The sequence below is a fragment of the Ochotona curzoniae genome, unplaced genomic scaffold (genome assembly GCF_017591425.1).
Source record: "Ochotona curzoniae isolate NIBS_2020 unplaced genomic scaffold, NIBS_Ocur_1.0 contig_1071, whole genome shotgun sequence".
Lineage (NCBI taxonomy): Eukaryota > Metazoa > Chordata > Mammalia > Lagomorpha > Ochotonidae > Ochotona > Ochotona curzoniae.
In genome coordinates this window covers 19,441,063-19,469,024 of record NW_024464939.1, presented here as the reverse complement: position 1 = coordinate 19,469,024, position 27,962 = coordinate 19,441,063, and the positions used below count along the sequence as shown (strand labels likewise).

Sequence of the window (27,962 nt, the reverse complement as noted above, 5' to 3'; positions counted from 1 at the left end):
GCTTGTCAAAGTAAAAATTTTTATTTTGATTGATTTCTCAATGTATAGTTCAATATAATGCCAGTTTTTAAAGGCAAAAAATTTGGTTCCACTGAAACTCCATAATGCTACAGAGAGCTACTAGTTTTTCCAGGAAGTAGGTAAACAGCTGGAAAGAGAAAGCACAACTTTCTAGCAGCATGGCAACTTAAACCGAGACGTGAGAGGTCCGTAACTTTTACACTAAACATGGCACAAACGTTAGCTGGTGAGAGAATTGAGAAATGGGCAACGCGACAGCCACACCGAAAGGGGCACTGTATGTACTAGAACGACAACCAACTGACCAAGGAGAGCTCTAAGGGCTTCAAAGACTCATTATAGAAAAGGGAACCAAGTGTTTGACTCATATGCTGCTTAGAGCCTTTCTGTAGTTACAAATATATATATATATTTATCCAAAAATATGTTTTATACACATAGATGAGATCAAAGCTAGCTATAACATAGAGCATTGTCTTTTGTAAGACTATCCACCTGAATTTTCAAATTCTTTAAAGTTAGTGCATTAAATGTTTTCCAAATATATTTACCTGACATTTTTTATAGATATAAATCAAGTATGTATTATTTCTTAAAAGGGTTTGTATGTTAAACAATATTTTTCTAAGATGCTATGCATATCAAACTTACGATAAGCCCCATTAAGAATCGTTAACAAACATTATCAAAAAGGGCTTTATAAGTATTTACTCTTCATAGTAAATAGTTTGAGTTCCAGCTTACAAGTGTTGAAAATGCACAAGAATTATTTCATTTCACAAGTACTGTTATATTGTTTTGATTCAATATATAGGGCAATAATCTCCACATGTTGTAATCATTAGTATTTTTTTGTTTTGTTTTGGCAACTGGGATGTAACACCAACAACCACTAACTATAAAATAAAGCACACAATTGTTCTGGTGATCTTTATAAATCCTTTTTTTTTCCAGGTGTAAAGGCTACAAAAATTCCTAAAAATTAGAGGACACTGAAAACATATTAAAGTTTGACATCCAACTTTATGGTATTTCCATTTTACCCTGAAAGATAACCTAAAAAATATGACCTTGTTAGAATAGGTCACCTTGATAATATAAAAACTGGTGAGAGCAAGAAATTGTATCACTGATATGTGGGATAGTTTTTTCTCGAAATCATTATAAAAATGTTCAAAGATATAAAACAAAATAAAATATGGTGGTGGTCCCTAATCTATTTTGAAGGCAAGTAGCTTAGTCTGAGCTAAACTATATTTTCACTCACAATAATCCCCCTCCCCTCAAACACCCTTTAAAAAATGCATGAAACAGTACAACAGCAAGAATCAAAGAGCACAAACTGTATTTCCAAAGAACAGAAAAATATCTAGTGCTGAAAGATATAGTAAAAAGCAGATTTCTTTGGGGACATTTAATCAATTAGTTTATCATTCATTATGAAGATTTCTCTTTTCTATTACGGGGAGAGTCGGCTCCATTTGAAGTCACTGTTCCATTTACACCATTTTCTGAAAAAAATAAAAGGATCAGTGTTATCGTCCTTTATGAATGAATGCAAACAAACATCTTTGAATACAAAGTTATCTTCGGGAAAAAAAAAATCTCAAATTCCATATATACTCTGGCCTAGAGCAATAATGGTTAAAGTCTTTGCCTTGCATGCACCAGAATCCCATACGGGTGCCCATACGTGTCCCAGCTGCTTCACTTCCCTTCCAGCTCCCTGCTTGTGGCCTGGGAAAGCAATCCAGGATAGCCCGAAGCCTTGGATCCTGCATCCATGTGGGAGACCCAGAAGATGCTCCTGGTTCCTGGCTTCAGATTGGCTTAGCTCTGGCCATGTGGGCCACTTGGCTAGTTAACCAGCAGATGGAAGATCTTTCTCTCTGTCTCTCCTTCTCTCTGTAAATCTGCCCTTTCAATAAAAATAAATCTCTTTTTTAAAAATTCCATATATACTAGCATGAAATACATTTCCTGATGCTTAATCTTTACTAATATCTAACTAATCATAAAATCTGAAAGCACATTAACCACAAGGAACTGAAGGCATCAAATCAAAATTTAAAAATCTTAAAAGATTTAGTTAATTTACTTGAATGGGAGATGGAAGCAAACAGAAAACACACATTTTCATCCATCTGTTGGCTCCCTCCCCCAAAGAGCTGTAATGGCCAGGATCTCCACCCACATGGCCTCCCCACTGTGGGCTCTGCCTTTTCAAGAGCATTAGCAGGCAGCTGAATGGCAAACAAGTATGAGATGCTGTGGTTAACCAGCAGTGGCTTAATAGGGCAGATGTCATGCAGTGTGTCAAGCTACCTCTTAGGATACCCACAATCAAGTTTGCCTCTACTTCCAATCCAGCTTCCTGCCAGTGTGTAAACTGGTAGGCAGCAAATCTGTTTGGGTCAAGTACTTGCGTCCCTGCCCAAGTTGGAAGTCCTGGATGGAGTCCCTGGCTCCGGACTTCAGCCTGGCCCAGCCCCAGCTGTTGTGAGTATGTGAGATATGGACCAGTTGATGGAATGTATCTCTTTCTCTCGCTCAGTTACTTTGCTTTTCAATATGTTATAATAATATTTTATCAAAACAAAGCTGGCATGGCAGTTGTAAATTCAGACAAAACGGACAACTGATAATGAAGAAAGGAAATATTAAATGGGAAATCATTACAGTCTGAAAATTTGATGGAGCTAAGAGCATCTTCAAACAATGCAAAGCAAAACTTGCAAAAGTGGAATTCATATCAAGTTCAACAGAAACATTTACCAAAACTGGATCTAGATGGAACTGCGATGAAAGTCTTAACAAATTTTATGCAACTGATATCATTCAGAGGATGTTCATTTAATCACAGGCAGTAACAAAGAAAACCAGTACACGACCAAGCTTTGCAAATTAAACAATGCAGTTCCAAATAATCTTTGAGTCCACTGAGAAATCACAACTGGAATTACAAAACATTTTGAACTGAATGATAATTCAGAACTTGCTAAAGGAATACTGAGGGTATATTCCCTGACCCAAATAAAATACCGACCTGCAAGCATGGGTAACAAAAAGGCATTATAAATAAATCGATGCAAATACACTTGCAAATTTGTATAAAACAAATAACCTGAGAAGCAATTTACCAAAAAAATAGACAACGAAGTAGAGAATCTGAATAATTCTATTACCTGTGAATGAATGTGTAGCTAAAAGCCTTCCCATAAAGAAGACTCTAGGGGGTGGGGTTGTGGTGCAGTGCATTAAGTCACAGCTTGCAACACCAGTATTCCCAGTGCAGTGATGCTGGCTCAAGACCAGACTGATTACTGTTAACACGCCTCGCAAGTCAGCAGATGATGACCCACGTGCTTGGGACCTCATCAGCCTTGGGGAAACTTGGTTAAAGTTTCTGACTTTGAGCTGGCTGAGCCCTAGCTGTTATGATCAACTGGGAAGTGAGCCAGTGACGGAAGATCTGTCCACGCCCCTCTCTTCAATGTTCTGCTTTTTAAACTGAAAGACAAAATTATTCCCGTCCAGCTGAAGGCAGTTACTGACTCAACTCCCCCATGAACCATTTTACCATGGAATCATGAGGATATTATACCTATCATTTTGCTAAAAAGTAGAATAACTTTTTATAATATTTAGAAAATGAATAATAAATACCCTACAACAATCCCCCCTTCCCCAAATTTCAGCATGTTTTTTTTTTTTTTTTTAATATTTGAAAGGCACAGAGAGAGAGAGAGAGAGGGAGAAAAAGAAGATGGTAGTAACAGAGAGAGAGTGGGAGAGAAGATAGTAACCATAGCAGATTACAGGAACTCTGCTGTGGGATCATCTGTGTCCTGAACAGTGGATAAGTGCTGTGCCTTCACATCTGCCTCCATGCATTGTTTTCCTTGACGTTTTTCATCCCAGTGATTATAAAACACTGATCACTGAATACAAACCTGTTCCTTTTCTAGAAGCCCTGCCCTTAGTCACTGCTGGTTTCTTCTTCACAACTGGTGCCTGAAAAGTAGAATGCTCTCTCCACCGCCGAAGCTGGAAATTGATGAACTTCCACATCATGAATGCCTGGGTGATGCAAATGGATGCCAGAACAGCAATCCTGACAAGTATTAAACAAATGAAATATCAGAGTGTACACAGAAAAGGCCACAAAGTAGTCTGCATCCTAATATGACAGTTACTGCCGACTCTTAACAAGATTATACTCATTACATTAATAACTTATTCCAGAAGTGAAAATAAAATGTTTTATAAAACTGTAACAGGTGTGAAAATAAAATGAAATGAGTGTATTTATCCCTGTTAGATGAGTCACATCCTAGAGAAATTGGTAATATACACTGCACAGCAGCGTCAAGTGAGGAAAAGGCCCTGGCAGCTGTACCTGACAGCCAGCACGTTGAAGTTCCCCGTGCTGAAATCCAGCTTCTGGTTCTCTGCTCTTGCAAGGCCAAAACCGACAGTGAGCACGGAGAGAATCAACGTCAGAAGTCTTCCCAAAACAAAAAGAACTGCCCACAGAGAAAATCTGTAAGGAAAAATGTCAAAAATTCATTTCGCAAAACTATGAAGCAAAAACTATTCTACCAGAAATTAGACTACTACTAAGCAAATGCATTTTCTAAAGGTCCCAGAAGTTTCATACTAAGCAACAAATGTATATATGTTTGGAAAACAGTGTGCACCTATGGATAAATTCACAGTAGTCAGGATTTCCATTTCATTAATCTTTGTTTAGAACAGTCAAGTCCCTTTCTTCCAGTGCTTGAAGTGTATAACAGATTACAGTTAATGAATGTCAAAACATAACTTTTCTTCTTACCATTCTGCAAAAGATTCTACAGTCAAATGTTTGGGAACCACTACATACACTGCACACTGGAAGACATCGCACACTGAAGACGTGAAAAACCTGCTAGCCTATTTAAAGTTCTAAGATACTCAGCAGAGAAATATGCTTATTTGTTTTTTAACTTCATCTCTTTTTGCATGATGTGGAAGTACCGTTAGAACTACTGGAATTCCGGGCAATATTTGGAAAATTCTGTTCAAAATAAAAGCTGTGCTATAAAGAAAAGGATGTTCAAGAACAATGAGGGATTCCAGTTTCTTCTGAAAGTATCTTCTCTATCATTTCTTCTCCAGCAGGGAAACACACAAGTAAGGCAGGAGTTAGAAAATCCCCAGACCCCTGAAAACTACTAACTCCAACACAGCATCTTTTCACCAGAGACAGACTATTTTTGGGTGTAAAATACCAACTCTAAATTTTTAAATAGTTTTATTTTTATTAAAAATGCTACAAATAGCTTAAAACTTAATCTAACTGCAAAGAGCAAGAACTTTAGCAATTCAGATACTGACATTAATTACCTGCTAGATAAGGACTGGAATGCTTAACTTACCCTTTCTGATACTTTTCATCACTAAAATAAAACAGGCGGGAAATATGGAAAAGAAATTCAACAAAATAATGCAGCACCAGAAGAACAAGTCCCAGATGATTCAAGCTGTTAAAAAAAACACATACACACATACACTTAGAGCGGAAAGATGAATTATCAATGAGGACAGATTAGCATACTACCTGATCAACCCACTTAACACACCCCAGAGAGTTCAACTTACTTCAAAAGATAAGCTCCAGCAATGTGAAAGAGGTAAAGGCCAATGTAGACAAGCTGACGGGGAACATCTTCCTGCAACGAGAAATGTACATTATAGATCAAAGCACACTGAAACAGTTCTAGGAGAGAGTGAACCTGCCTGACTCTGCCCGACCGTCCCACCCAATGCCCTTACCAGCCATATGCTTCAGAACGCACTGAACCTTTGCAGGTCTCAGCTCCTTCAGCTGTTCAAAGTGAGGAGCTGGGTTTGCTTCAATTAGACAAACAAAAATCCCTTTTAGGGTTAAGCTCTATGGTAATGGAGCAGGTGTCGTGGCTTAACAGGTAAAGGCTGAAGCCTGCAGTGCCAGCATTCCACATGGGCACTGCTTCAAGTCCTGGCTCACCCACTTGTGATCCAGCTCCCTGCTAATGTGTCTGGGACAGCTGCAGAAGATGCCCCAAGTGGTCAGGCTCCTTATGATCCATGGGGGACACCTGGAAGAAGTTTCTGACTTTCAACTGACCTAGCTCTAGCCATTATGGCCATTTGGGGAGTGAACCAGTGAATGGAAAACCTCTCTCTGTGTGTATGTCTTTAATTCTGCCTTTCTAATAAATAAATGCATATTCAAAGAAAAATCTGGGCGCAGCGCAGTAGCCTAGATGCTAATCCTCGCCTTACATGCACCAAGATCCCATACGGGTACCAGTTTGTGTCCTGGCTGTTTCACTTCCCATCCAGCTCCCTGCCTGTAGCATGGGAATCAATCAAGGACAGCCCTAGGTCTTTGGACCCTGCACCCACATGGGAGACCCAGAAGAAACTTTTGGCTCCTGCTTTTGGATCAGCTTAGCTCCAGCTTGTTGCAGCCACTTGGGGAGTGAACCAGTGCTTGGAAGGTCTTTCTCTGTGTCTCTCCTTCTCTCTGTAAATTTGACTTTCCAATAAAGACAAATCTTTTTTTTTTTTAAAAAATCTAAGGCTTTTTTCTATTCAACATTAATAAAATTTTAATAAGCATAGTTATTTAGTGAGTTTAAAGCCCTTCTAATATTGTCCGCTAATTAGAAGTATGCTGCCTTTGTTTACATGAAATAGTGCTAATATTTTTTAGTTATGTGTTAGTCCCTTCACTGTCAAGAATTAAAACTTTATCTTCCTACTTATCATACCGCCTATTTGTATATCCTTTTCTCCTGAATTCCTCTGGAATCTGAAGTATCTAAATTTTACTTTTGTTTTTCTCTCAAAACTCTTAGCTAACCCAGTTATACAGAAACCGTCCCTCTGCCCCCATGATTTTTTTATTTCCTTGAAAGGCTAAATTTACAGAAGAAAAGGGAGCAACAAAGAGGGTCTCAGAGAGAGAGAATCTTACTTGCTGCTTCCCTCCCGAGGTGGTTACGATGGCTGAGGCTGAGCAGGTCTGAAGCCAGAAGCTTCTTCCGGGTCGCCCATATGGGTTCAGAGGCCTAACCACTTGGGCTGTCCTCTGCTTTCTCAGGTGTACTAGGAGCTGGACTGGAAGTGGAGCAGCCATCAATCAAACATGTCCATATGATATGCTGCCCCTGCAGGTGGCAGCTTCACTTGCTATATCACAGCACTGGCCCTAAAGAGAGTGCTTTTAAAAATACTAAGACATGGGCCTGGCAGCGTGGCCTAGCGGCTAAAGTCCTCGCCTTGAACCCGCCGGGATCCCATATGGGCACCGGTTCTAATCCCGGAAGCTCCACTTCCCATCCAGCTCCCTGATTGTGGCCTTGGAAAGCAGTCGAGGACAGCCCAAAGCTTTGGGACCCTGCACCCGTGTGGGAGAACTGGAAGAGATTCCTGGTTCCCGGCTTCGGATTGGTGCAGTACTGGCCCTTGCGCTCACTTGGGGAGTGAATCATTGGACGGAAGATTTTCCTATCTGTCTCTCCTCCTCTCTGTATATCTGACTTTCCAATAAATAAATAAAATCTTAAAAAAAAAAAAGACCCACCATGACATCAAGTTAGGGGTCACACCAGCAGCTTGTTTTAAAAAGGTCTTAATTGGAAAGTCATATATACAGAAAGAAGGAGAGACAGATATTCTATCTGCTGGTTCACTCCCCAAGTGGCCCACAATGGCCAGAGCTGAGCTGATCCAAAGCTAGGAGCCAGGCGCATCTTCTGGGTCTCCCACGTGGGTGCAGGATCCCAAGGCTTTGGGCTGTCCTGGACTGCTTTCCCAGGCTACAGGCAGGGAGTTGGATGGGAAGTGAAGCAGCCAGGATACGAAGCAGCGCCCATTCGGGATTCTGGTGCATTTAAGGCAAGAACTTTAGCCACTAGGCTACTGCACTGGGCCCAAAAAGCATCTTTTAAACTATGAAATAAAACAGAATATACCAGAGTACACAGCATACTATCTCATGAAGATTTTACTGGCCTTTTATTTGGAAGTGTTACAGTTCGCTCCCCAAGTGGCTGCACTGGTCAGGGCTGAGCCAGGAGCTTCACCCAGGTCTCTCACATGTCTGCTGTGGTCCAGGCACTTGAGATATCTTCTGTTGCCTTTGCATGCACATTAGCAGGGAGCTGGGTCAAAAGTGGAAAGCTGAGACATGAACTGGTGCCAAAATGGGAGGTCAACATTGCAGGTGGCAATTTGACTTGCTCTGCCATCAGGCTGACCCCTATTCCAGAAATTACATACCAAAATATCTTTTTTTTTTTTTCATTTTGGGTTTCAGAAAAAAGTTTAAAATAAAATTTTACTAACACAAGCTGACCAAATGGCTGTTAACTAATGAAAAGTCTAAACCTCCTTCCTATTCCCTATGCTTCTGGAAGTCTTACACACACACCCCATCACCACCCCCATCCCTGTACGATTCACATTAGCCTTGTTAGTACTATAACTATTGGTTACGATGATGAAAACGCTCTGCTGCTGGTGACCAACCACGCCGCGTTCCTCTAGAATCCCATCACACTCAGCTCCTGTGTCTAGCACAGTGCAGCCCAGGACCCTTGTGGTCGGCCATGTGTTCCCTTCATTAGGACAGAGTTTTTTCCACCAGACAGTCTAAGAAACAGTAAAGATTTTCATGTGTAGTTTTGAAATGGAGAATTTTCTCTGGTAAGACAAGCATAAAAATTAAGTGTTGAAAAGTAGAACATGAGACAACCTCAGTAGCAGTAATACATGGCATGGGACTTCAGGAACTTTCTGAAGGCATGATACCAGGTTTATGTGGGTTCTTCCAAAATGAGCCAGAATTAGCCCTGAAAATAAGTGATCTTAAGATCATAGTCACATCACTTTCAAACTTCTAATGAAATATTTTCCTTACAGAATGAAAGCAAGAAAAAAGGTATGGAGATAGCATGCTGAAGTTCAGGCACGAACAACTCTCTTCTGTTGTAATAATTTCAGAAAATGCATGGTATTACCAATGCAATCTCACATACTACAGATACAGACGTGTCAACCAGGTATGACTTGTGTGGAAAGGAAACTAAAAAATAAATTTATTATGGCAAAAAAATGTGGAAATCCAGCAACATGCTACTACTTTGATAAATTTCTATTTTTATAAGAAAATAATAATTTTGGGGATCAGAGTTGTAACACAGTAAGTTAAGCTATTCCTTACGATGTCAAAATCCCACATGGATACCTGCTTGAGTCCCAGCTGCTCTACTTCTAATCCAGTTTCCTGCTAATGCACCTGGGCAAAGCAGCTGAAGATGGTCTAAGTACTTGGCTCCCTGCCACCCAAGTGGGAGAACAACATGGGAGTTCCAGGCGCTCAGTTTGCCCTGTCTGGCTGTAGCAAGGAATCAATCACAGAACGGGAAATCTCTGGTGCTGTCTCCCTAACTCTGCCTTTCAAGTAAGTAAATCATCTAAAGAAAATAAAATGTTTTTAAACACCTACTAAGGGAATCAGTAAGATAAGATGATACACCCTGGAAAAACTTTGCTAGATAACTTCACAAAGTGATACATGATAGATATTAATACCCAAACTGCAAATAAACAGTATCAACAGCTTTTATGAAGCAGGAATGGGTTAACAAACATTATTTCTAATTTAAAACTTTTGTATCATATGCAACTGTATGTAAACATAATGAAACAAAAATAGAATATCAGAAATAAAACACTTGGCTATTTCATGGCTTCCCTAAAAGGTCATTTATTCAAGTCAGTGGAGAAATGATATTTTAAATCTTCTCATGGCAAAGTGGAGAGCTGCTCCTCATTAAAGTAGACGGCGCACGTACTTTAAATTTTCTTACTTAAAAACAATTAAGTCATCTGTGACTAACATACCTCTTGAACTGCAAAGAGCATGCCCTGCCTCCTCTGTCTGCAGAGCTGGTTCAAAACAGCCACTGCACTCATTTCTTCCAGTTAAGAATTCTTCCCAAAATAAATTTCATAGAGTAAATTTTAAGAAACTGTTTAACACATACGCAGCTGCTACTTCCAAATTATGCTAATTACTTGAAACAGTTACTTTCAACTGTCATATGTAGGTGTTAAAAATAGTTTCAGTTAAGTTTTAACTTATGTAAATTATTCCATAAAAATGAGATTGCATTTCTGGATAAATGCCATCTGGCAGAAACTGGTAAGAGAAGAGCTTCAGGAACTGAAATGAACAATTATTTTGAAATGTCCCTTAGAAGTTACCGCAGTCAGTGAATGGGATTTACACATGGACTAACAATGAAACTGACAGGTGTTATGCCCACTGGTACACAAATACCTAATGAAAGCTTAAAATATTTCAGCCACATCAAGAAACTGTTACACAGTAAGTAGCACTGTGTAATATTGCAATGACTGAAGTGTCCTACAGCTCTCCTGCCCAAACTCTCATCCCCCACAAACGTGGTCCAGGGGCCCCTGAAGCATGCCCAGAGTGCCCACAGTAGTTCATCTTGTTTTCATTTAATGATAATTAGTCATACGTTGTCTAGAAGCTACAGTTCTGGGCAGTACAGCTTTAACACAACTAGGATTCACAACAGGAGCTTACTAACCAGGAAAGGATTACTGGAAAACTGTCTTTGGCCTAGAAGGATCTTCATCTGAATCATTATAATCAACTTGGTCAGACACTGTATTTTGTTAAGAAAGAAAAAAAAAAAAAAAAGACTGTGTGCCATGGCACACAGTGCTATTTTCTGATGTGGTGCTGTTTCTTAATCCTAGCGGACATCAATGGCTGCAGACACAAGCCAGCAGCAAATCAATGGCAAAACCGTGAAGGGACCACAGGACACAGAAAAACAATTTGTAGCTTTGGGAAAAGCAGAGATAAACTGGCCACTCGATAGGCTGTTGCACTTATTAGCATGGCTTCTCAAAATACGCTTCTCAAAAATGTGTTTGATTTACACACACACACACACACACACTGCAACAGAGCACACTGAGTCCTCAGTCTCAGAACCTAGCCTTAGTTTTTAACAAATGACTACATTTGCTTCATCTGTATCTCTTCCCCATTTCCTCTCTTCCAAAAGTTTTGAAGTAAATCCCATATAACATTACATATACGAGGATTTATTTCTTCACAATACCTGATCATTTTATTAGAGGAAAAAGCTATTTCAGGAAAAACAGTTGGTATGTTGGATTAAAAAATTAGCGAAGGGGTAGATACTTAGGTGCTCTTGGGATGCCTGTATCTCACCCGGAAAGCACCTGTCTGAGCCTCACACACCCTCATTCTGGTCCAGCTTCCTGCTAACCAGTCTGGGAGGTAGCAGATGATGCTCTGACTAGCTGAGTCCCCCTCCCACATGGCTCCTGCCTCCTGGCTCAGCCTGGCCAAGCTCTGGCTGTTGCTGGATTTCAGGCAGTGAACCAGTCACAGGAAAATCTAGGTTTCTATTACTCTTTCTTTGAAATAATAAATGAAACTTCACATAAGAAATCAAATTAGAGAATACGGATATACATGAAGTTCAAGAGAAAGGAGAGACTAGGGAAGAGGTGCAATAGCTGGGACAAACTCTCAGATCATTATGCAAGTGGCTTTTGTAGTTTATAACAAACAAAAGCCAGGACAGGTTTCAGAGGAGAGACTGTTAAAGGACACAAAGCTGACTTTCGGGAACCCAGAGCCTGACTTTAGAAGTGCCCAGAAAGGCAGCTGGTTCAGGGCTCCAGTAGTTTACTCATTTGTTCAAACACCTTTTCCACAGGCTAAAACAGGAAGGCCCCACCCCCTCAGGAGAGGCTAACTTGGTGAATATTTAACTATGGTTTTCTTTTTCCCAATGCTGAAGTTTTCTTTGGGATCAGGCCCACCATACTGCTAGCTGTAGAGTAAATTGACTAATCTTTTTTGTCTCGATAGTGAAATATATTGCAAAGGATATCAGTATGATGAAACTAAAATCACGTTTAAATTTTACTTTAATTTAGAATGTCCTAACAATTTTAAAATGAATTATTAGCATGTCAACCACAGACGATCTATCTCTAAATTAAAATAAGCGAAGGGTTTTTTTCAAAAAAATACTTGGAAGTTTTAGTTTTTAGGAAAGGGTGGTGCTGGAACAATGAAAGGGTCAAAGTGAGAAAATAGGAGGGAAGACAACAACGTGAAGACACAGTCAGTTTCAGAAACACTTTTCAATAATTTCCAGCTTACTTTTTTGGTTTTCTGGAAGTAAAGTTCAGGAAACGCATGAAACCAGTAAGCCAACTGTGATATGTAGAAAAACTTCATTTGAAATCTGCACAACACAAGAAAGTAAAAAAAAAAAATGCATTTAAAGTAAACAAATACTGGGTATCAGGATATAATAAGTAGCAGCCTCTGTGTTACCATCACCCCACAATTCACTGCACACCTGTAAGAGCTCATGTCTCGTGGGGACACTGCCACCATCAGTCCAATCCCTTCTCCCCTAAATTCACAGCAGGCAAAGGCTGTTCCCATAGATCCTAGGTGGATGAGCTGGAACCCCAGCAGTCATTAACTACTGATCAGCATGTCTCATTGACTACTGGAAAGAGAGGAAATAACATCACCCAAAGAACTATGAGACTTCCTCAAAATGAGGACAGGAAGCGCAAAAAGGCTAACATAGAAAGGAAGCACACAGATTAGCGATTACTTGAAATGGGAATAATCCCAATTTCAAGCATTTTCTGGCATTTTTCTTAGGGGAATGTAGTAATTCCATCTGGATGGAACATGAAGAGAATCCCAAACAAATAGAGGCAGGGCCAAGAAGGGCTGGGGTGGGGGGAGGTGCAGTATGTGCGGGGTGCGGAGGTGTGGCGTGGGAAGCAGTGTACTAGCAGAATAAGCCTCCTGCCTGTAGCACTGACATCCCATATGGGTGCTGCTTCAAGTCCCACCTGCTCCACTTCCTGCCTACCGGGTGGGAAAGCAGTGCATTATGGCTCAAGTCCTTGAGCCCCTAGACCCACTAGGGAGACCTGAGGAAACTCCTGGTTCCTGGCTTTGCATTGGCTTTGCTCTGACCATTGTGGCTATGTGGGGAGCAAACCAATGAATGTTAGATCTCTCCCTTTCTCTCTCTGTAAATCTGCCTTATAAAATTAAATCTTAAAAAGAAGAAGAAAAAAAAAAAAAGCACAGAAGAGTTCCTCAGGAGATAAATCCTAATCAGTTTAGAATCAAGTTTCCTACTTCACATGTAGACATTTATAGACTATTTCCAAAAGTCTAAAAAAAGTAGATTTTTCAAATATCCATTTGGCTGTAAAACATTTTTAAAATCCATGCATATTTTTGCAAAACAAACATTTTCCATAAACTTACTGTATACCAACCCTATGTATGTATTTAAAAATCTGTTTTTCTAAATCGAAATATACTTATTTTTACTTTTTATTTTAATGAACTTTTTAAAGTATCTTGGTATCTCTTTAGCCTTCCCACTTCCCCTTTAAGCTTCCTTTTCCCGCTCCTTAAGAAGTTGGAAACAGATGGTCTGCAAAAATTCACTGCTTAGTATAATTTTTTTTAAAAATCAGAGAATGGGGGCTGACATTGTGGTATAGTGGGTAGAGCCACTGCTTGAGACCCAGATATCTATGTGGGCACTGGTTCATTTCTGACCCAGCTCCCTGCTAACGGCCTGGAAAGAGCAGCAGGATGCTGCTCAAGGGCACAGACTCCCGTAACCACCACATAGGAAACCCAGAAGATGATTATGGACACCTACAACTTACCTGGAATAACAAAGTAACAGAATAAAAAGAGATAGTTGCTTCTGCCACTAACATATATTATAATATTGTTGGATAAAAATATGATCCAACTATAGAACAAGACAAAATATATGCCAAAATGAAGCATTTGGGGATACAAAAGGACAACGGAAATAATATACCAAGGAAAATTAATGTGGACCAATAGCACCAGAGCCAGGCTTCAGCAATAAGGATATTCTTGGGATGATTTTGTAACCACTGGACTGCTTGCAGCACTGTACAAAAATACAGTGGGCAGGCCTGATGCAATAACTTAATGGCTAAATCCTCACCTTATAAGCACTGGATCCCATGTGGGTCTCAGTTTATGTCCTGGCTGCTCTACTTCCAATCCAGCTCTCTGCTTGTGGCCTGGGAAAAGCAGTAAAGATAGCCCAAAGCTTTGGAACCCTGCACCTGCTTGGGAGACCCAGAAGAAGCTCCTGGCTTCAGATTGGTTCAGCTCCAGCCACTGTGGCCATTTGGGCAGTGAACCAGTGGATGGAACATCTTAAATTTCTCTGTTTTTCCTTCTTTCTGTAAATCTAATTTGCCTTTCAAAAAAAAAAAGGCACCGGTTCTGATCCCGGCAACTCCACTTCCCCATCCAGCTGCCTGCTTGTGGCCTGGGAAAGCAGCAGAGGACGGCCCAAAGCCCTGGGATTCTATACCCGCGTAGAAGACCTGGAAGAGGCTCAGGGCTCCCAGCTTCGCACTGGCGCAGCTCCAGCCATTGCGGCCGCTTGGGGAGTGAATCACAAGACAGATCTTCCTCTCTGTCTCTCCTCTTCTAGGTATATCTGACTTTCCAATTAAAAAAAAATAAATAAAAAAAAGGAAAGAAATTGGGTGGGACAGAAGAAATAGTCCCTAGGCTTGAAAGCTTATAGCAGGAAGTAAGGCAGGCATGAAACTGCACTGGGGACAGGACAAAGAAAAGGAGCAACAGAAGGAAGATGGGGTCCTTCAGAGGAGAAAGGAGAGCCATGTAAGATGGAGCACTCTCTCGCTAACCAAGATGTTGAAAAGACTACAGACATAAAAACCCTGCATAAATTACATGACTTACGTCATCAGGCTATGGGGATAAGCCCTCCACAAGATGGTTGGGTCTGAGATGTAGTTTTCCTAAGAAAAAAAAAGATAAAAATTAAACCCAGGGACAATATGCAAATTTCTCAGAAAATAATACAGTATTTTCATTCCTTAGCATTTATTTGGTGCAGGTACCAAAGAGTCAACTAATGTCAAACATATTAGTTATTTTCAATTCAATTTGAATTGCTTACTTAATGAAGTGAAAAATCAATGTGAGAGACAGAAAGCAAAATAAGAAATCATTTCTGGTGTTCAAGAAAATCTTTCAATCCAGTAGAATAAAAAACACACACACATACAAGCAAACACAAAACAAGGAACACACAGCAGTGGCACACGGCAGGGTAATGCCAGCTACAGGAGACGGCTTCTGGTGTGGGACAGCAGGGAAACACCTAAGGAAAGCATAGCAGCTGACGGGGAGGCAGGCTCAGAGTGCAGCCTCGGCGTATGAATCAAGTCCACAAAATACTGCCCAGCTCTTTTCCTTAGACAGGTCTGTTTCAGTGAGAATTACGGCATAGCTAACAACAGAAAACATCTTAAGAAACTTTTTCAACAGAAGTGAAACTGTTAATAAATTTTTAAAAAAATTTAAACTTAAGTTTACATTCTGATATATTTGTCAAGTATAATTAAAGTAGCAAAGTGAAAAAAAGTTGAATTTTTAATTTATCTCCAAAATTAAGTATTGTACTTTGGGAGATTTCTTAGCTTGCTATTCATCTCTGGCATGCTGATTAAAAAAAAATATATATCATGTGCCTAACAAAGTATGTAAACTATACAGGTGCCATATAAATCTGAGGGTTTATTACTGCCAATATTAAAGTTGATGTCCTCATTAGCTAAAGTGACATAATGAAGGCTTGATTACCCTAACAGAAAAGCCATAGTTTTAGATGGCTTAAAGTAGAAAAGGACTAGAAGCACTGTAACTCATGTAACCTAGTAAAGCACATCACTAACATCCTTTCTGCTGTTATAGCAGTATCTGTAAGTGACTATTAGATACAGAAACAGAGTATCAAAAGACGAGTAAAGCTTTCTGAAACTGTAATTTAGTCTAAATTTTTTTTTGCTTTTTGCTGCATAAAAACCAGAGAGAAATTTATGACAAAATCTCTTTATTAATAATAGTTTATCAGTAGAGTTCCAATTTTTATATGACAAAAGAGAATAATATTAGAGGGACATACTTACAGAGATTAGAATGAATGTGCCCCAAACACAAGCAAAAAGGTAGAATGCACTAAGTTGACCAGATTCATTAAACTTGCTGTGTTTCGTTTTGGAGAAGTGCATTCGCCTATTAATTTTCTAAAAGTAAAAACAGCCATAAGTAATGAAGAATAAAATATATGTGCATATATACATATATAGACTATCATACCAGGGTGAGCTGGTACTTTACAAAATATAGATTTCTGAGATTGAATACTTACATCCAACACATACTCTTGAATTATGGCATGAATAATTATCGCCACTAGCATGTAGAAGAAAACTGTAGCCAAATCTTTGATACCATAGTGATAAAGGGATGCTGATTCAGCAGCTTGTTCTTCTGAAGGCCAAAAAGGACACACATACACAAAAATATACGTAAGATTATAAAAACAGCACTGAGTACAACACAGTTATGGAAACAAACAAAGGAAAACTAACCTAAAAAAGTTACACACAAACATACTTTGCTGTTGGATATTTTGAATCTTAGGGGGCAATGGCAATGGAGGAAGAGACTGTCTAGAAATACAAAACTTCAGAAACTACTTACAAAGACTTGACACATGTTAGTCACAGCCATCAATGACCAAAAAACGGGGGGGGGGGGGGGGAATATTTTATAAATTGGTTATTATCCCAGGGTTATAGATCACATTGATAAAATTGTAATTAGCCTATCTGCCCACCTTACCAAAAAATTCAAAATTTCCCAACTCTACTTTCAAAGTAGATACTACATTAAGACTCAGATGGAAAAATTGATTGACTTGTATCTGATTTAGTTTGGAGAGGATCTTGAGATAGGGACACATATCACTTAAAATTGTTTTTAATCCTTGCAATTAATACATTTTGTTCAAAACAAATCTTAAGCAAAATCTTGCAAACTGCTGTCACATACTGTTCTCAAACTCTATGTTGACAGGGACCATTTAGGTAAAACGAATGCTGTTTGCTGGCATATTCAAATTTCAGGCCAACGGGGTACACATTTGGCATAGAGGTTAGGAGGCTGTGTGGGCTACTTCCTGGCCAGTTTCCCATCAACATGCACCTCACGGGCAGCAGGTGATGGTTCAAGTGGTGGGGGCCCTGCCACTCATGTGGGAAACTCAGATTGAGTTCCTGGTTTTCCTGGTTCCTGGGCACAGCCTGGGCCAGCACTCGTTGTTATGGGCATCTGGGGAATGAAACAATGAATGGATGGGGAGATTTTTCTCTGTCTCTTCTTCTCCTCCCTCTGCATTTCAGATAAATAAAAAGGACAGCGTTGTAGTGTTTTTTTCAGGTTGATATCAAGCTCAATAACCAATATTTATACAATTACATACAGCTAAACAAAAACCCAATTGAACATTACATTTGAAGTAGAAAACACGTGGGTAGATTCACTACCTGAATGTTAGTAGTTCAATACTCAACTATCTCCTATCTGTTACCCACTCTTGTTAATCTTATTATCATACTCAAGTACAATTCTTACAAAAAACAACCTGATTTTCACAGAGCATGACTTAGAAAAACTTTCAATATAGATTAAAAACACAGTTAATATGCTGTTACCAGATAATTCCTCAAGTTCCCTGACATTCTTTCTAATCCAAATAACTGCCTCTAAACAAATTTTCTTTCCCGCAACAGAAAGTGAAAATAAAATGAACTCCAAAGGATCATAACAGGGTCAAATTGTAACTTACAAGTCAGAGAAACCGAACGTTGAATATACTGCATTTACAGAAGGCTTGACAGAACAACAACACTTTAAAGAAATCTAAAATTTCTATTCCTAGACTTTTCTTCAGCAAAGATCAGAGGGCAGAGAACCCAACATAAAAGGTTCTTTGATAGAATTTCAAGTTCATTGACAAAATCATATAATAAATACTCCATATGTAAAACTGATGTTCATAAAAATATAGGATGAAGTCAATGGAAACCATCAGATCTTGCATTACAAAATTAATAAAAATAACCTTTAGCCCAACCATGGAAGAGATCTGCTGAAGATTAATACAGAACCTGGGATTTGTGTAAATTTCCATTTGAACTACTTAAAATAGAAAATTCTTAATAAAAAAGTACCTACCTGTTGCAGGGAGGGTCACATTGTATTGAAGAGTAACAAAAATAATAGAAGCCTTTGCTGTTATCTAGAAAGAAAAAAAAAAAAATCAAGTCAGTGTGGCCTCCCACAGAGACCTAAAGCAAAGACGTTACCAGCTGCCCCAGATCTCAGAATCACCAGCACTGGGGCACCTGTCAGACACAGTGAGAACTCCTGATTACAGAAACTTGGCAGCTAGCATAAGTTATCAGCCATTCTTTATTTTTTCTCACAAAGTATTTGCTGTACTTCGATGAGATGGTGTAATTCATCCCTAACTTTTGAGATTTCACAAGATACCTCCCTGGAGTTTCATAAACAGTGATTTGACATTTAATGACTGTCTATTCTAGACCTATCTAAACACTTAACACAAAGTTCCTGTCAAGACAATCTAAAATTAATAAAACGACCGGTTAATAAGACAATGGATCCCATGATCTGTGGTGTTTGTATGAAGCTCTCACATGCACGGCACCAAGGGTGTCTGTAGGTGTGCTACTGAACTGGGTTAGTGAAAGTCATCAGAGAAGTAAGTCTTTACTCTTTAACATCTGTAGGCCGGCAGGCACAGTGCTAGATAACACAGGAGAAAACAAAACAAACGCCAGAGCCCTTGATGACAAGAAGCTCAGCTATGTCCCAAGGACAGGGAAATGCACTGTAACGTGGAACAGTCAGTGCCGAGAGCTTATGCCATGAGAACACAGCATCAATGATGACTTTCTGCCTTTCTGTTTCTTTGCTGGCGCAAGGAATGAAGTCTGTTCTGGAAAGACTTCTTGGGCAAAGTGGAGCTGAGTCATGTCTTGTTGAAAAAGAGGTTCTGCAGGCTCATCTAAAGAAATGCAAAGGTTGGTCGAGATCTACACCGTGGCACAGCGGGTAGAGTTGCTGCGTGTGACAGTGGCATGCTATTTGAATGTTGTCTCATGTCCAACCCAGCTTTCTGCCAATGGCCCAGGGAAAACAGCAGAAGATCCAAGTGTCTGGGCCTCTTCCATCCACGTGGGAGAAGCAGATGTAGCTCCTGGATCCTGGCTGTGGCTTGGCCTAGCTTTGGCCCTTGTTGCCATGTAGGGAATGGACTAGTGGATGGAAGATTCTCTCCAACTCGGATTTTCAAGTAAATAAATAAAATCTTTTAAAAACAACCAAGAATGCAAAGGTCAAGTAGGTATAAACATCAGGTTAGGCCTTCAGCATACACCAGGGAGTGGTGGAAAAATGTAGAAAACCTTATACAATGCTGGAAAGGACACCGTTGAGCTAGGTGGTTTAGGCTTTATTTTAGCACCACTGGAGAGTTTTAGGAAGGAAAAGTTTATTTCTGCCTTGTAGAAAGACCTTGGGTTGTGTCCCCCAGAGTCCTTTGGCCCCTGGAATCCATTCTCTGTATGGCAGCCACAGGGATCTTGGCTCATTTACCACACAGGCACCTTTCTGCCTAAATCCCCTGACTCGATTTCCACCTTTCTAGGCTCATGTGGCCTACAAATTCTTTCTACTTGGACTCTTTCTTCTTGACCTGTACCCTTCTCTGTTAGATCACTTCTTGTCCCCTACATTTCCTACCAAAGGGTCTGTGCACGGGAGAACCTGTAGATCTCAAGCCAAGCACACTGTACAGGGAAGCCTTCTCATCTTTCCAGATTGGGTCATTCCCTGATGGAGCAGAGAACAGCATTCCTTTCCTGCACATGCATGCCCGAGGGGTAAGTGTATTAGCAATTTTTGCCTCACCCCTTAGAAAATAAGCTCCCTAAGAGCTGGGAACAGAACCCAGCATGAGGCTTGGCACATGAAGTAATTGGTCAATGTTAATGAGTGAATAAATAAATAAATTCCAGATAAAATTCAAACTGGACTAAGCAAGTGAGCCAAGTATAATATTTTTGCAGGACACCACATGAAATATAATAAGCTTTGACTGAAGCAGTGGTGATGGGATAGAGAGAGGTACTGCTAAGCAGAATAAAGCTTGGAAAGTAAGAAGAAAAGGCTAAACATGATCCACTGATGTTGATAGTTTGGACAATCGGGTGAAAAGTGATATAATTAATAAAAGCTCAGAATACAGGTGAATAGCAGGTTTTAGGTGAAAAGAGAAGAAATTTGAGTTTGACACAAAGAATCTTCTGTGATGCACAAGAGGCAGCTAAAAATCTAGGTCTAGAACTGAGAGGGTAGAATCCACTTTAAATATTAGAAAGGATCTATTTACATACAGAGAGCAGCGAGACCGTGTAAGTTCGCAAATCGTATACTCAAGGGCATATTATCCACATATGACATCAGATCTGTTGACACAGCAAAGAAAAGCCAAAACTTCACATTTTCAAAAGTGAGAAAGAAAAAATGATCAGAGATGTAAAGAGAACAAAGGCAGCCTGGCATCTTAAAAGCCAAGAAGTGGGGCCCGGCGCGGTGGCGCAGTGGTTAAGGTCCTCGCCTTGCACGCCCGGGATCCCATTTGGGTGCCAGTTCTATCCCGGCAGCCCTGCTTCCCTTCCAGCTCCCTGCCTGTGGCCCGGGAAAGCAGTTGAGGACGGCCCAAAGCTTTGGGACCCTGCACCCGCGTGGGAGACCCGGAAGAGGCTCCTAGCTTCGGATCGGCATAGCACCGGCCGTTGCGCGCTCACTTGGGGAGTGAATCATCGGACGGAAGATCTTCCTCTCTGTCTCTCCTCTCTGTATATCCTCTCTGTATTCCAATTAAAAAATAATAAAAATAAATCTTTTAAAAAAAAAGCCAAGAAGTGAAGGTTTCAAAAGATGCGGTTCATAAAGTTTGAAAAGAGATGTGGCAGAGAGGGCACCAGCCTGGATAATTTAAGCAAGCATCATTGGTCACAGTCTGAGTGACTGCAATGAAGGTGGTTGCAGCAGGGTAAGCTGCCACCTGCCATGCCTGCATCTAACATTCAAGTCTAATCCAGCCTTGCTGTCGCGTGCCTGGGTAAACGCCAAAGATGGTTCAAGTCCTTGGACCCCTGCCACCACCCATGTAGAAGACACAGATGGAGTTCTTAGCTCTGACCTGGACCAAGTCTTGCTGTGGTGGCCATAAAATGTCTCTCTCCCCCCTCTGTTCTTTCAAATAAATAAATGAATAAATGTTCATAAAAATGCAAAAAAAAAGTATATATATATAAAGGAACCCAAGAGAGACAAAGTAGTGGCTCGTAGATGTCAGGCTCAGATCTGTTAGTTTTGGGCTGGAAGTGACCAAGTTTATACTGGGGCAACAGGGAATTTGCCAGGAAAGGAGAAATGAGGAGGTGATAAGGATGGAAGGTCTTGGGTCTTGGTAGGGAACGAAATTCTAAGAACAGAGTACTCTTGAACAATGTTTCCTTTTTAAGACTGGGAAACAGGTAATAAAGGTTGAGTGAGTATTCCTTACCCTAAATGCTTGGGACTAAAACTTACGATTTCTTGGATTTTGGAAAATCTGCATTTATATAATGAAGTATCTTGGGGAAGACTCAAATCAAAACAGGAATTTCATTTGGTTCATCTTATAAACATCTTATTCAATATGGCCTGAAAGTAGCTCTGTACAACTTCTTTTGTGAGCCACAACATGGAGCCATAAGTGGAACATTCTGCGTGTGTTGTCACAGAGGCACTCAGATTTGGGGATATTTTAAAATTTCAGATTAGGAGGATGAGATTGAGAGGACAGGTAAAATCTAAGGGCAGGAAACTGAAGAAATCTGCATTTGAAAAACTATTTTCCCTGGGAGGAAAAAGCAATTTCACTTTTTCAGCCTAGGGAGAAATGTTGAGTATTTCTGTAATTCCTTTAGGGAAAGGAGTTGGTCAGAAAAGATAGAAAAGCTCACTGGCTATTATTCATTTTTGACACTAGAACCCCTGACTCTTCATCCATCAGCACCAGGGTCTGACTGTGTGTGCTAACCCTCAGCAGGCACAGACACGAGCGGAATAGAAAGGCAGCTCTCTCCCACTCACGGCTTCATCTTTCACAGTTTCACGTTCTGTAATCTGAAAACATTACATGGAAAATTGCAGAAGATAAACAAACTGTAATTTTCTAATTGCATGCCACTCTGAGTAGTGTGGTGAAATCTTCCTCATCCCATGGAGCATGTTACAGAAATCATCCCTTTTGTCCATGATACCCGGGCTGTATATGCTACCTGCCTGGGAGTCACTCAGTCGGGACTGTTGTGGCTACCTTTACAGAGCAGCCAAATACCATGTCACAATGCCTACATCACTACCTCACTCAGCTCATCATGAAAGCACAGTGGCATCTTCCATCATTCCCAAAAAGGTGAATGCACTACAATGAGATGTTGAACATACTCACCTAACTTTTATTGCAGTACCTGGTTATAATTTTTCTATTTTATTATTATGATTTATAATTGATAATCTCCCACCTTGCCTAATTTTTCAATTAAATTTTACCACAGGCACACAGGTATTCTATAGACAGTGCTTGGTGCCAGCTGTAGTTTTAGATAACAACTATGGGGGTCTTGGAACAGATAAGGGAAGACTGTTCTAGCAGAGCAAAACCTGTGGGGAGAAAAGCAAAGCAGTACAGTGGCTGACAGACTGGAGAAAAGGAAAAGCACCGTAAAACAATAAACTAGGGAGAAGACTGGCATCTAAGCAGTAGAACGAAGGAGGTAAACAAAACGTAGTTTGTGCCTCCACTCTGTGGAATTGAGGTTGTGAAAATAAATTAGAAGTGTATGATAAAGCCCTGGACATGAGCACTGAGGTGAGGGGCTGAACTGAGGCATCCTGCAGCATCACTTGAATGGGAAAAGGCTAGTACAGCTACTGCTACAATGTTGGTCATTCCCAAGGATTCGCATTAGAGTAGGAGGCTGGCATCAGTTTCTATGGCAACATTATTTTCACGTAATTACTTTCAATAAGGCTGATTACTAAACATCATTCAGTTTTTACATCTTTGTTTAGACTGTCTAAAGAAACACACACATACAGTCTCTCTCTGCCCCTCCCCCCCGCCACACCCGTTTCTAGTTAGCAGCATGAAGTCACTGCTATCACAACTATGGCAACTTGTGGTTAGAGTCCTTCACGAACAAAGATAAATTTAGTATTAAATTCTAAAAGCAACAAAAATTGGATTGTATATTTGTGCTAGGATTTCGAAAAGCAAAACCTTGCCCTCAGCTGGTTTAGCAGAATAAAAAGGGGAAAAATACAAGCTATATACCCCAAAAAGCTTAATCAAAAATTAAACCAGTCATCGCTCTTCTACCCATTTCTACGCTTCTGGAGTCTGACACTCTAGCCAGCAAATGCAGCATCACAATTGATACCAAGATATAGTTTAGAAAGCAAATATGCTACAGAAATTTATGCAGACACTCAGAAGTAAAAATGATAGTGTTTAGTTTGGGACATTTACACCACTGCTCTCCCTTTGTGAGAAGAAAAATGAGACTTCTTTAGATAGAAGATATGACACACTGATGGGCTATGTCAGTGTTGTATGCTACGTTATATCAGCACATGGTATCTTTAATTTTGTGGTCACTCATCGGTTGGAGTTTTCTGGTAGCTCTTCTCAATATATGAAGATGTTAACTATTTGTATGCGTTAACAGGAAGGTGTGGTTACACTACACACACTGACTTCCTGAAAGGTGACAACCAGTGCTCAAGTGAACTCTACCTTCCCACCAGCTTACCAGAAAATCCCCCTTCCCAAAGAAGCATCACGCGCCTGACCCCTGCTCTCGCGTGCTCATCCCACAGTTCCAGCAGCTTTACATTTTTAGACCATTAAAAATTTCCCAACTCAAATGTCGAGCCACTAATTACACATCACACTTTGCTGTAAGTGGACAGATACTTTAGTAAACTCAAGCTTCAAAACCCGTTAAGTAAATCCTAATATAACATTCCCTAGAATTGACTCTTCCATTTCTTGGCAATAGACTGCATATTTCTTTCTCACTCTTTTAAGTAAAATAATCTTTGTACATGTTGTTGGGCTCTTCTTTCATATTAAAAAATGCTCTTATTTTCCAATTTTGATGATTTTCCAAGAGCTAACACTAGCTATTACTTACTATACGTCTCTTAAAAACCAAATATTGAACTAGACCTCATACACAAGCGGTCTACCTCAGTCCAAAGTAACTTCCTGGGTCCACTTTATAAATAAGTAGACCTAAATGCTGAAGTGCCCTAGGCCAAAGAGCTCTAACTTGAACTTGGATCCCTTTAATTCCAGAAACTTCTTCATTTTGGCCGATCATTACAGTTCTTTGTTAATTTTACCATAAATTCCGACATTTCTTCAAAACACAGAAAAGGCTTGCCAGTTTTGCAGACATTAACTATACTATTATTTTGGCACAAATACTGCAATCCTATGTTGACTTTTGAGATTCAGCTGTACTTTTTATAAATAGCAAAACTAATCCAGGGTAGATAACACACTTTAGACTCTTAAAACTCAAGAACCTGTATAAACTTCCTTCTTCCTTGTACTACTTTACCATTACTCTCTGAACTGACTTTAAAAGCTTCTAGTACGCATTTTTATTGTGTCTAGATACACAAATTTTATAGATTTACAGAAAGGCAAAAAAAAAAATCTATTCAGTTAAACAAAAATCTTTAACCCCATAAAGGAGGTTGTAGGTGGTGAGCTTCCCTAGAAATCTGATAGAGGAATGGTAAATGCTACATAGAAGAAAACTCTACCCTTTCTGAGTGTCAGAACTTCTGATTTCTATTACCTCTCACTGAAAGCATTGCAAATACGCCTTGCAGGCAAGAGTATGCTCCCTCCTTTTTTTTAAAGTCAGGAATTCTTACCACGCGAGATGGGTCAGGGCAAGTTACACAAAACTGCTGAAAGTACAGCAAACACAAATAAGTATTACTTTTTAGTTTCAAAACAGAAAGTATATAAGTGTCAGATGCAGAAAATGTACAAACGTTTAGCCTTTTAAGGTCACACTGCTGTGTAAACTGTCAGATACCTTCAAACTGGAACTGCTGATTCTTGCCAGCAGTGCCTGTAAGAAGCCCAGTACAAAAGATAACACACGTGCATCCTTGGCGCAGGCGTGGCAGCAGAGTATATGAAGGTTCCCCATGAGGTGCCAGCATCCCATATGGACACCAGCAATTCATGTCGTGGCTGCTACACTTCTGATTTTGCAACCCCCCCCCCCAAAAAAAAAAAGCAGTGGAGTATGGCTCAGATCCTTGGAACCCTGAGCCCATTTGGGAGACCTGAAAGAAGTTCCTGGCTTGCTAAACTCCAGCCACTGCGGTCATTTGGGGAATGAACCAGCAGATGGAATATCTCTGACCCTGTCTCTTCTTTTCTCTGTAACTCTACCTTTCAAATAAAAACAAACTTTTTTTTTTTTTTTTTAAGAAAAAGAGGATATCCTTAATCAGAAACCTGCATTTTTTTTTTCCATTTGAAGGCAGAGAGAGAAAGGGCGAGCACCAGCACTCCTCTCTGCTGATTCACTCCCTAAAGGCCGGCCGCGAGGTGCTGAAGCCAGAAGCTGAAAACTTGGGCCAATTCTCTCCCCCAGGTGACAAGAATGCAATTGTCAAGCCATCAGTGCAGCCCCCATGGGTCCACATTACAAGAACCGAGAGTCAGGAGCCAGAGCAGCCTGGATCCCAAGCATTCCGAGGAAGAGGCGGGGGCAAACTCCTGCCCAAATAGTAAACTTGGAAGCACTGACACGATGCCCAAGAAGGTTGGGATTTTACAGCGTTTTAGACCTTGGATTATGGATGAAGTCTATACAAATATCCCCAAATCAGAAAATTCTTTGAATCACCAGGGAGGGAAGCACAATCACCTGGCTTAACGCGAAGCTGGCAACATGCTTCCTTCTGCCTTCCCTTCGACCCTCTGGACCTGCCACCTCTTCAGCCGGGGGTTTCAGTAACAGATAGGAAACTAACAGGAACAAAAAGTATCTATATCTAGCCACCGAAAAACCCCACTGAAGAGAAGTGAAAATACTGTGAAACACTACCCACTTGTAACATTAAAAAAAAATGAGTTCATTAAAAAAAAAATTCATCTTTTGGGCACTAGCAGTTTTGTTACATTTGTTTTAAGGATTTTTCACTCCACTCATTTATTTAGTACATTCTACATGGTCCAGGTACTATGGTAGGCACTGGAAATATTATTTGCTTAAAAAAAGAAAAAAAAAAAAAGAGTAACTGTCTATCTTTGCCAAGGCTACAAGCCGGGAAGGAGACCGAAAAAAATATGTTAAAAAGTCTCTGTTAGGACACAAGGGCTGCAGGGAAAAATAAAAAAGGTGAAAAAAGAAAAGGAATGGCTGTATGTATGGGGGGTGAGGAGGGAGAGAAGGGAGGCGGTTACAGGTTCACCTTGCAAAGTTTATTACCCACATTCAACAGCTGTTAAAGAAGTCATCAAAACATGGGAGATGTGGGAAGAGAATTTACACACTCCTGACAGGCTGCTGCTTCGGGAAACGGAATCACTTCTTTGCTTGACTCGCTGCACCTCCTTCGACCCAGCAGCCCCCGGTTGCTCGGGGGTGGGAGGCGCAAAGTTCGCTAACTGTCCGGGAACAGCACCGGTTGAAGGGACCAGAACGCCACGAGTCGAGCGTGCTTTCAGGGTGCCCAGCGGCCACCGCCCTTCAAGTAGGCAGCGAGACGCCCGCCTCGCCTCCAGCCCGGGTCTGACCAGGGTCCCTCCCTCTCCCCAGCAGCCCCCCGGCGTCACTCGGGGCCTGCGGCGACCTCGGGGGATGGGGTGGGGTGGGGGGTCCGCCGGGCCACGTCCTCGCACCCCCGGAGCCCGCCCACCCGGCCCGAGCCAGCACGCAGGAGCCGCCCCCGCCCGCCGGCCCCTCGCCGGCTGCCACGTAACCCTTCGCGGGAACCAGGAACTGCGCGGCGCGGCCGGCGGGCGGGGGCGGGCCGGGGGGCTCGGTGGGGGCCCCCCCACTCCCCTGCACCCCCGGAGGAGCTGGCCGGAGCCGGGGGGCTGGGCGGGGGGCGACACCGGGGGCGCCCCCACGTTTCCCGACACCCCCGGGGAGCTGGCAGCAACCGGGGGGCTGGGAGGGGGCCCACGTTTCCTGGCACCCTCGGGAGAGCTGGCCGCAGCCGGGGGGCGACGCTGGGGGGCCCCCCACGTTCCCTGGCACCCCCCAGGAGAGCTGGCCGCAGCCAGGGGGCTCGGCGGGGGCGGGCCGGGGGACACCACTGGGGGCGCCGGGGGGCTCGGCGGGCGAGCAAGGGCAGGCCTGCACCTTGTCCTGCACCTCCCTGACCCTGCGGTCCCCGAGCTGCGCTCACCTCGAACATGAGCCCCAGCAGGAAGACCATCGCCACACACGAGACGATGTCCGCGTGATTCTGCACGATGAATTCATGGCTCAGGACCGGGGGGCTCTTGGTGCTCTTCTTGCGAATCGCCATGGTGCGGCCGCCGCCCGTGCCTGCAGGTGCTCCGCCCGGGCTCCGCTCTTCGCAGCTGCCGCTCACGGACTCGCCGCCGCCGCCCCTCGGCTGCTGCTCACCGCCCCGCCGCAGCCGCTCGCCGGGGCTTCACTTCCCATCCCACAACCAGTACGCAGCCGCCGGGGCCGCCCGGAAAAACAAAAAAAAA

At 41.6% G+C, this 27,962-nt stretch overlaps 1 protein-coding gene across 3 annotated transcripts; it reads right to left on the bottom strand.

The window, feature by feature from the left end:
• Positions 1 to 5: 5 nt before the first annotated feature.
• Positions 6 to 27,962, bottom strand: TRAM1 (translocation associated membrane protein 1). 3 transcript variants are annotated; one of them, XM_040994490.1, is made up of 12 exons: positions 27,793 to 27,956; positions 27,650 to 27,709; positions 18,290 to 18,353; positions 16,419 to 16,540; positions 16,177 to 16,293; positions 14,945 to 15,003; positions 12,299 to 12,383; positions 5,665 to 5,735; positions 5,442 to 5,546; positions 4,421 to 4,564; positions 3,975 to 4,135; positions 6 to 1,532 (listed from the first exon to the last, which is right to left on the bottom strand). In XM_040994490.1, exons 2-12 carry the CDS (start codon positions 27,677 to 27,679, stop codon positions 1,459 to 1,461), a joined length of 1,032 nt encoding a protein of 343 aa, XP_040850424.1. In that variant the 5' UTR covers positions 27,680 to 27,709; positions 27,793 to 27,956; the 3' UTR covers positions 6 to 1,458. The 3 variants fall into 3 exon arrangements, with proteins under 3 accessions (XP_040850424.1, XP_040850404.1, XP_040850414.1); XM_040994470.1 differs by having other exon boundaries at positions 27,650 to 27,962; XM_040994480.1 differs by having other exon boundaries at positions 16,419 to 16,537; positions 27,650 to 27,955.

Excerpts from the sequence above, each read along its gene's own strand:
- TRAM1 (XM_040994470.1), bottom strand. The coding sequence starts at position 27,772 with ATGGCGATTCGCAAGAAGAGCACCAAGAGCCCCCCGGTCCTGAGCCAT. Across the intron at positions 5,736-12,298 it reads ACTTCCAGAAAACCAAAAAA|GAAGATGTTCCCCGTCAGCT; the intron begins GTAAGCTGGAAA and ends TTCTCGTTGCAG. Across the intron at positions 4,136-4,420 it reads TTCAACGTGCTGGCTGTCAG|GATTGCTGTTCTGGCATCCA; the intron begins GTACAGCTGCCA and ends AATACTTGTCAG.